This window comes from Camellia sinensis, chromosome 5 (genome assembly GCF_055761805.1).
Source record: "Camellia sinensis isolate YWXY chromosome 5, ASM5576180v1, whole genome shotgun sequence".
NCBI lineage: Eukaryota > Viridiplantae > Streptophyta > Magnoliopsida > Ericales > Theaceae > Camellia > Camellia sinensis.
The window spans coordinates 198,889,528-198,899,350 of NC_138965.1; the positions used below are offsets into that span (position 1 = coordinate 198,889,528).

The window sequence follows — 9,823 nt, forward strand, 5'->3', positions numbered from 1 at the left end:
AGACTTACACAAAAGTTTTCTTAAAACAAATATTACATTTAAATCATAATTATTTCACTTTTTTCTGTTACAAAATTATTACAAAAAATAAAAAATTCATCTCAAATAATTTTTTTTAACCAAACTAAAATAATAAAAAAATTAAATAATAAAGCAAAATTCCCCCCCAAAAACAAAACGAAGCCTAAACTAGTGAAATTTCCATAGAATAGTGAAATTTCCATAATATTCTTTGGCTTATGTTCCCACTGAAACGTCGAATGAGAGAGAGAGAGAGAGAGAGAGAGAGTGGGAAAATGACAAATGAAAAAAATCTCGCTCGTTTACAACATGAACCCAGTGTGTAGCTGAACCAAACAAGAAGATAAGAGGTCTCTCTCTGTATATTGTTTCCATTCTGTGTCACTATCAGCCGGAGAGAGAGTGAGAGTTTTTAGAGAGAGAAAGCAATGGCGGCATCACCATTCTCTGCAACAAACTCAATTTCACATTCAAATTCGATCTCAAGCTTCGTTAGTCTCAGCCAAAGGTACATGAATTCGAAGCCGTTACTGATCAGACCTCCGCGTTCTCGTCGTTCGCGGAAAAGCCTGACTGTGAAGAACATCGCTAGCGATCAAAAGCGATCACTCAATGACTCTCCTTCCGAAGAAGGTATTGCCATGCTCTGCTCTGTTTTGTGTTTCTATTATTACTGTGTGTGTTGTCAATTTGTTTTTTGGAACTACTTTCATTGCCTTCGAAATCAATTTTTTTTTTTTTAATTCAAAATGTTAACGAAACAATTCGAAGGAAATCTAGAATTGATAGTTAGTTTATGCTCGGCATTGTGTTAAGGAATTGTATGTGTTCTCAAATTCTACTTTCTGGTGTTTACTGGTTTTCTGCAAGGATGATTAAACCAAGCGTTTGTTTTCTAAGAAAAAATTAGGTGAAATTTTGAGTAATGCTTTTGTTAGATTTATTATTGTTTTCCTGATAAGAAGGAGAAAGGAAAAAACAGAGAAAAGCTTAATTGATTAAAAAATTCTGTGTGTTACACTTAGTTGAACTAAATTTTTCTTCTTTAATCGCATTTTCTGATGCAGCAGAAATATCACACGAGGTTAGATATTGTCTTGAATACACGGGGAAGAAACAAATTATCGAAGAGAAACTGAACAATATTGATGAAAGCTGTTTTTCCCTAAGACGTTCATCACTATTTATGATATACAAATCCTATAGAAACAAAACAAGGAAACACCTAATTAGGTTAATTCTTTGCGAGATACGAAAATAAATAAAAACAAACATAAAATTACCAAAAACGACAAATTTGAGTTATGCCCAAATCTGAATACTAGAAAACATTAAACCACTCCAAAACAGACAGTGCTAAAATGGATTTCCCAAAATAAAGTTATTGCTAAAACAGAACTTTCCTAAATGATTGATTTGAGGGCATAAACACAAAAATTTGGCTAAAATCCACCATGCATCATCGCCGAGGATGGGGATGACTTTGATTTAAAAGTTGTTTGCGATCAGACTACCAAATTTGGAAATACTTTGAGCTCAAATTACATTTCACCATCAATTTGACATCTTTGTCTTTTTCCTGTTCAATTGGTCCAAGAATTCTCTAGCTTCCTGTTATACTTATACATCATTTTTAGTAAGCAAATAAAGCATTGCTGCATTTGTTGCTTTAATTGAGGGCCTTTTAAATGGTAATTTTTGGGATATGAAGCCCCAATTTCAATTCCATAATGCAGTTTCTATGTCTACCTGCATATTCTGAATTCAAGTTTGTGGAGATAATTCTAAGGAAAACAAAATAATTCAATTCCACCAAATTGAAAGCCTATAAAATTCGATGCCTTTCAGCCAAATGCAGTCCTAGATTTCTCGAATTTGTTGATGTTATTCAGGAGTTATTGGCAATCGCGATTCCTTCAGGCCAGATTCTGCATCTGTTGTGTCAAGCATCAAGTACCATGCGGAATTCACACCGTCATTCTCTCCAGAGCAGTTTGAGCTTCCTAAGGCGTTCCACGCAACTGCGGAAAGTGTTCGTGATATGCTCATTATAAATTGGAACGCGACATATGATTATTATGAAAAGATGAATGTAAAGCAGGCATATTATTTGTCCATGGAATATCTTCAGGTTTCTCTGCGTTTCCAATGGGTTACTGCAATTCAAACACATTCTTCAATTATGTTTCTGATGCGAATGTATATTGTTTAATTTTGCATTACTTGTTGCAGGGTAGAGCATTGCTAAATGCAATTGGTAATTTAGGGCTTTCAGGGGCTTATGCAGAGGCTTTGAGAAAGCTTGGGCTCAATCTGGAGGATGTAGCTAGGCAGGTGGGATAGTTTCTTTCATGGAAGATCACTATATTTCATACTCTCATTCCACTTGACCATTGGAAAATTGTGGTCTTGGAGTTTTGCTGAACGTATGCATATTAGACCATATTGATCCTGTTTGGTGTAGCTGTTAAAACAGATTATAGATTATAGATTAACAGATTATAGATTATGATTTTAATCAGAAGCTGTTAATCTGTTTGGTATAGCTGTTGGATTATAGATTTAAGTTGTTGAGTAGTGTTTGTTAAATAAGTTGTGAAGTAGTTTTTTCAATTAACTTTTATTTTTTATTATTCACTATTTGTCTACATTTCTCATAAAAAATAATAATAATATTTTGTAGTCCATTTGTGTCTTTTTCTATTTTTAAAAAAATAAAAAATAAAAAAATCTAAGAGTATATAACCGTGAATTAACATGTCCATAGCAGAAACTGATAATCAGAAGTAAGGGGTGAGCAGTTTCTCAAAATCAGCTTTTTTGACTTAAAATAAGTTGTTAGAATCAGAAATTGTTTGAAATAAGTTTAACCAAACAGTCCAAAATAACTTTTTAAAAGCCAAAAGCTATAAGTTGGCTTAAAAAAACCCCACCAAACACCCCCATTAACAAGCACTAGGCAATAAGTTTGAAAGTTCTGCAGTTTTCATAAAATGTAACATGGAGTCAATATATGGTTGTTATTAGCTTGTTGTGATATCAGGGAATGTGGACTATTCAAACAATCCTTTTAAATGGCACTTTGTCTTTTGGCTAGTTAATCGACGACTGTATTATCTGTTATCACTTTTGATAATCCTGTTGCATGTTATTTTTCCTGTCTCCGCATTTAAACCCTCACCAAGCTGCAAAAATTAATATGCTTCAAGATTTGGCATACATTGGGGTATATTTATCTGATACATTGGGACTTTCTGGAATCTGTTAACTATTTCATTGACAGGAACCAGATGCTGCACTTGGAAATGGGGGATTAGGGCGGCTAGCCTCCTGTTTCTTAGACTCTTTGGCAACACTGAATTACCCTGCATGGGGCTACGGACTTAGATACAAATATGGCTTGTTCAAACAGCTCATTACAAAAGATGGTCAGGAAGAAGTTGCAGAAAGTTGGCTCGAGGTATGATTTGCTTCAGTTCTTTCTTCTTGCAGAAAAACTTAATAGAGTGAAACATAATTCACATGCTTCCAATTTCATAAGCCTTTAGCAAGAACTTTGTGCTTATTTGTTCTCAAGAACTACATGTTTTCTCAATGTTTAGGTTTCTCTTATCTGTTGACTTATTAAAGTTTCCCTCATTAGATGGGCAATCCTTGGGAAATTGCAAGACATGATGTCTCTTACCCAGTGAAATTCTATGGTGAAATTATTCTTGGCGAAGATGGAAAGAAAGAATGGGTTGGAGGAGAAGATATTATAGCTGTTGCCTATGATGTCCCCATACCAGGATATAAAACTAAAACCACTATTAACCTTCGGTTGTGGTCCACAAAAGTTGCACCAGAAAATTTAGATTTGCGTGCTTTTAATGCTGGAGAGCATGCCAAAGCATATGAGGCACTAAAAAAGGCTGAAAAGGTTTGGATTCATATTTGTCTGGAATTTCATTCCCTATTGATAGAATGTTCTTTGCATTTCTTCACTTAACTTTCATGAGTTCCAGTGTGAATAAAATTACTTACTAATGATTACTGCAACCCTGCATTTTTGTCAGATTTGCTATGTTTTATACCCTGGAGATGAGTCAAATGAGGGCAAGACTCTAAGGTTGAAGCAACAGTATACACTTTGCTCTGCTTCTCTCCAAGATATTATTGCGCGATTTGAGACGAGATTGGGTGAACCAGTGAGCTGGGATACCTTTCCCAACAAGGTTGCAGTACAAATGAATGATACTCACCCAACACTCTGCATCCCAGAGCTGATACGAATATTGATGGATGTGAAAGGTTTGAGCTGGAAGGAAGCCTGGGAGATAACTAAAAGGTACCTTCTTTCATGGCTGTAGCTTTGATTTGACATTACGTAATACTATACATGTTAACTTTCTTTGCATTGATTTACTTAACTCACAAGCACCCGTGTTCTAAATCCTTCTTAGACAACATCGAATTGAACTGCCATTTTCCATTGAGTTTTCTTGCGCCCTTCAGTTAGCTTTTACTTGTTCAGCCTGTTAATAGGGGTCTGTGAGGGGTGGACTGTATACAGACCAAACCTCTGACCATTATGTACATAGTGGCTGCCCTCTAATTCGAATCCACAACCTCAAGGTTGTTTGGCTTAATGTTAACCACTCAAACAGTGGGCTGCCCTCACAGTGTCTGCTTAAAATGTTTGTAATTGCATAGTTATCTTTCAAGTTTGCTGTGATCTTGCTTTCCTTATGACTGGAAAGTTATACTTATGGTTCAAGATTTAGTAGCTGATTTTCCTGTGATAATGTTAATTGTTTTCTGCCAGAACGATAGCATACACAAACCACACTGTTCTACCTGAAGCACTGGAGAAATGGAGTTTGAAGCTTCTGCAGGAACTGCTTCCTCGACATGTTGAGATCATAAAGATGATTGATGACGAGGTATACTTGTGACAGTATTGTGACGTATGGATTTCTTCAATTACTTAAAATACTGTTTTCAGTCCCACCTGTTTACATCCTGCTATCCATCGAAACACACCCACAGACCTCTCAGTTATGTATATTTCAGTAATTTTTCTGTCATTTGTTTGGTGATTTATCCAGCTAATTCATACCATAGTTTCCGAGTATGGCACGGAGGATCTTGACTTGTTGCAACAAAAATTGAAACAAATGAAAATTTTGGATAATGTTGAGTTACCTGCCTCCATCATGGAATTGCTTGTTAAACCAGAGGAAAACCCTGTTGTTGATTCTGTTGAAGAAAATGAAAGTTCTGAAGAAGCCATAGAACCTACTGGTAAAGAGGATCAATCTGAAGAGCTAGAGCCACTGGTTATTGAGAGCAAAGAAGAACTAACATTTGAACCAGAACCAGAACTGCCTGAGATTGTCCGTATGGCTAATCTCTGTGTCGTTGGTGGGTGTGCAGTAAATGGTGTTGCTGAGATTCACAGTGAGATAGTGAAAAGGGAAGTTTTTAATGACTTTTTCAAGGTAACTAGGTCAGTAAGCAATTTTATTGTCCTCTATATCTTACAATCATGGAACTAGAGTACATCACTTAAAGTTCTGAAGGTGCCGAGCGTTCTTAACAGTAATTTTTCTGCATGTTGTTTTTTGGCAGTTGTGGCCTGAGAAATTTCAAAATAAAACAAATGGAGTGACACCAAGAAGGTGGATTAGTTTTTGCAATCCACATCTAAGTAAAATCATAACCAAGTGGACGGGAACAGAAGACTGGTTGATAAACACTGAGAAGTTGGCAGATCTTCGAAAGGTAGACTGAAGCATCCAAATCAGATATTTGTTAATTGTTTCAATACCTTGAACATTCATTCCAAATCAATAAATTGGTTCATTATCACAAGAACATGTCCCACTAAGTGACTGTCAGAAATTAACAAGGCATTTTGGATAACACCTGCTACCTAGTCTTCCCTGACTTTGTTTGGTGTAAAAGATGTCAGATTTTAATTCTATGGACTTCTAGGTGCCTTTTTTTCTCGTATACTTCTTTTATTGAGTCCCATCATCATGCACATATATACTTCTTTCTATAATTACTTTTAGATACAAATCAAACATTTCTTGTGATTGTATGATTAGTTTGAGTTAATTACCTGCAGTTTGCGGATAATGAGGAGCTTCAATCAGAATGGAGGGAAGCAAAAAGGAGCAACAAGATGAAGGTTGTGTCCTTTCTCAAAGAAAAAACCGGATATATTGTCAACCCTGATGCAATGTTTGATGTGCAGGTTATTTCCTATCACATAATTCTTTTTTAATTAATTTTAGGTTCATTACTTTAATGGAAAATAATATATTGTGTGAGGAGGATAATATACTGTTGATGGAGGGATGCATCATTATGACCATCATGTCAGTTTGAAAAGCTGGTAAGATATCCCTTCCTTAGGAGCAGGGTGGGATGAACCATGTGGCTTATAGTTGATCGGCAAGGTATACTTCTTGGCAATGATTATATTGAAATCCGTAGACAAAACCTTTAAGCAGTAAACAGAATTTATTGCTTAAAAATTTGAATTAGACATCAAATCCATGTTGGAACCTGAATAAATATACCTCTAAGGTTCAATTCCTCTCCTGTCTTCCGGTTCATAGGCTTAGGGAGTGGCCTAAGCCTTTGAAGCCCGAGCTGACACACCTGGGGGACCCTTGCCTAGGCCGAGTTGTCGGTCATGAAAAACAATAATTTGAAATACTTTCACTTGTGATATGGATTTGATGCTTGTGTGGTGTAGAAAACTTAGGATTTTTTTTCTATAATCGTTTGAGATCAAGTAAGTTGCATTGGAAAAGACTATAATTAATGAAATCTCAGTGAATCAGAATAGATTTAGCATTTTTCCTTTGTCTATGAAGATTATATTCATAGCCTGCATTATCTAGATGGCATCTTTAGCTCTTTTTTTTTCTCATTGATTATTCTTTTCTTGTTTGTTTGTTTCTCTTACTTTTTCAGATTAAGCGTATCCATGAGTACAAGCGACAATTGTTGAATATAATGGGAATTGTTTATCGCTATAAAAAGATGAAAGAAATGTCTCCTGAAGAGAGAAAAGAAAAATTTGTTCCTCGAGTATGTATATTTGGAGGAAAAGCATTCGCTACATATATCCAAGCCAAGAGGATTGTGAAATTTATCACAGATGTGGGGGCTACAGTAAACCATGATTCTGACATAGGTGATCTTTTGAAGGTATGTTGCTGAGCAATATAGACAATATGTAGGGATCTCTTATGCTCTTACTGGTTCCGTAAACATTTGATAGGATTTATAGGTTAATTTTATTATCTATCTATAGTGTCTGCAATCTTATTATCATTTTTTTAGGATACTATATCTTGGCTTTTATCTATCGTTTTCCAATTATTATTATTATTATTTTCTTCTAGATGGAGATTTAGTATAGTTGTTCATGATGATACTTTATTGTTGGTGTAGAATGAGGCCATCACATTGTAAGTTGTAACTAATAAAGTAGGTTCAAAACTGAAGATAAGATGACAATACAAATGTGCATTAATAGCATAGTAAAAGCTGAATATAGTCAGTTAAAAGTAAGATCCTGTTTCTGTTTTAGGTTGTCTTTGTCCCTGATTACAATGTCAGTGTCGCAGAAGTGCTTATTCCTGGCAGTGAACTGTCCCAACACATCAGGTATTTTTAATTTGATCTATGTTATAGTTCTTTTGCCCTTTTATTTTATTTTAGTTTATCTCAGAGAGATCTGCAAAAATTTCTGGGACAATGTCAACACCTGCTAGCTTTTTTGTCAAAAAAATAAAAAAAATAAAAGGAGTACACCCACTTAGAGGTTTCTGAACATTCACGATTTACTATGTTGTCTTGTCTCATTGGTATATGTTAACCAGCCTTAGCATTTCCTGTTCTTTTTGTTTTTCTCTTTATGTTTCTTTTGAAAATTTGCTCTTTATTTCGACAATGCATTCTTTATCATGGTCATGTGAACCAATCCTGCGAATCTGTGATAGACCTTTCTACCAAAAGGGTAAAATATTTCTTCTTTCTATCATTCAACTATATCACTTCCCCCTTTTATGTGCTATGGTTACTCAAACCTATGTTTTGCACATACTCCAAAACATTCTTTTCGAAGTAGCCACTATCCATGAAAGAGTAGGATAGAACTGATTGCAGTGAATTACCTAATCACCACCGTAAGAAATTCTTATCAATAAAGCTCATCCATGGTGTTAGATTAAATTAGCATATGTTATTCCTTTCTCTCTTTCGCACTGACTTCGGTTCTCTCTCTCTCTCTCTCTCCAATTTTAATATTGTTAGTACTGCTGGAATGGAGGCTAGTGGAACCAGCAACATGAAGTTTGCAATGAATGGCTGCATCATAATTGGAACCTTGGATGGGGCCAATGTTGAAATAAGAGAAGAGGTCGGAGAAAATAACTTTTTCCTGTTTGGTGCCCGTGCTGAGGAAATTGCTGGGCTACGAAAAGAAAGATCTGAGGGAAAGGTGATTTTAAAAACCCCAAGTTCCTTTTCTTTTTAACCTTCATTTTGATAACTTTGGATTGAACTCATAATGCATCCAAAATGTCATAGTTGTGATATGGAATTTTCATGGATTGAAATCTGTGATTGAGGCAAAATGTTATAACTAACTTATTTAATAGTGAACAAGAGAGGATTAATATTTTATTTCAATAAGCTACAATGAATCACAACTTAATTTGTCTGATCCCATATGAAGTTTGTGCCGGACCCACGATTTGAAGAAGTCAAAGCGTTTGTCAAAAGAAGTGTTTTTGGTCCCTACAACTACGAAGAGCTGATGGGATCCTTGGAAGGAAATGAAGGTTATGGTCGTGCTGATTATTTCCTAGTTGGCAAGGACTTCCCGAGTTATTTAGAGTGCCAAGAGAAGGTCGATGAGGCATATCGAGACCAGAAAGTGAGTGTTGTTTACAACCATAATAAACATGTAAAGATATGCATGTCGAATTTCATTGTTTTATAGCTCTTTGTAACTAACCTTTTTTTGATTGTTTTTGGTGCAGAGATGGACAAAGATGTCAATCTTGAACACAGCTGGTTCATATAAGTTCAGCAGTGACCGAACAATTCATGAATATGCAAGGGACATATGGATGATTGAGCCCGTTATATTACCATAAAGGGATTGCATAGTCAAGAGGGGAACCAAGTTTTTCCCAGGTACCCTTTTCGCATACACGACAAAGTCTTAGTAAGCAAAGTAGTTCCATAGTTGATAATGTTAGTTAGCTAAATGTAGTACCGCTGAGTTTAATATCTCCTAAACTATGTGAAATCAGAGCAGTGTGACATGCACCACTTTTTCAAAGATAAAATTGAGATTAAAACTTCAAAATTACTTGGTTAGTGGGGTTAGTTACGCAAATGCAGTTTACTTTTTGTTCATTTTAGTTATCCACAGCATGATGAGAGAGGGAAGAATTGGAAAAGGAACTGGGCAGATTTGGTAATAGTGCATTAGGCCATATTTGGGTCAACTGCAAAAAAATAACCTTGAAAAAAGAGGGGAGAGACAGGTAGTGAAGAAAAGTAGCCATTGCAATTTGTTGGTCCAAGTGCAAAACTACATTATTCAAGGGAGGGTGGTGCCTACGTCCGGTGGGTCCAAACCATCCTGACCCTAATGGAAAGAGTTTGAGGGAATATCCCAACCCGATTATATATATTATTGTAAAAATATTGCCTAATAAATTTATTTATTTCTATATTTTTGTTAATGTCTCATCATATAAAATGATTTTTAGAGTTTTATTTTTAA

The 9,823-nt window shown here is 35.5% G+C and overlaps 1 protein-coding gene across 2 annotated transcripts; it reads left to right on the forward strand.

The window, feature by feature from the left end:
* Positions 1-224: 224 nt before the first annotated feature.
* LOC114284116 (alpha-1,4 glucan phosphorylase L-2 isozyme, chloroplastic/amyloplastic) lies at positions 225-9,400 on the forward strand. 2 transcript variants are annotated; one of them, XM_028226997.2, is made up of 15 exons: positions 225-654; positions 1,914-2,152; positions 2,254-2,355; positions 3,305-3,481; positions 3,665-3,940; positions 4,077-4,348; positions 4,826-4,943; positions 5,109-5,501; positions 5,632-5,784; positions 6,134-6,262; positions 6,991-7,227; positions 7,613-7,689; positions 8,338-8,524; positions 8,762-8,962; positions 9,069-9,400. In XM_028226997.2, exons 1-15 carry the CDS (start codon positions 450-452, stop codon positions 9,183-9,185), a joined length of 2,883 nt encoding a protein of 960 aa, XP_028082798.2. In that variant the 5' UTR covers positions 225-449; the 3' UTR covers positions 9,186-9,400. The 2 variants fall into 2 exon arrangements, with proteins under 2 accessions (XP_028082798.2, XP_028082799.2); XM_028226998.2 differs by lacking the exon at positions 3,665-3,940.
* The last annotated feature ends 423 nt before the right edge of the window (positions 9,401-9,823 follow it).

What these genes read in the sequence shown, in the direction of transcription:
- LOC114284116 (XM_028226997.2), top strand. Translation starts at nt 450, where the DNA reads ATGGCGGCATCACCATTCTCTGCAACAAACTCAATTTCACATTCAAAT. An exon ending in TTGCAGAAAGTTGGCTCGAG is followed by an intron (nt 3,482 to 3,664) that starts GTATGATTTGCT and finishes TTCCCTCATTAG; the next exon opens with ATGGGCAATCCTTGGGAAAT. An exon ending in GCCTGGGAGATAACTAAAAG is followed by an intron (nt 4,349 to 4,825) that starts GTACCTTCTTTC and finishes GTTTTCTGCCAG; the next exon opens with AACGATAGCATACACAAACC.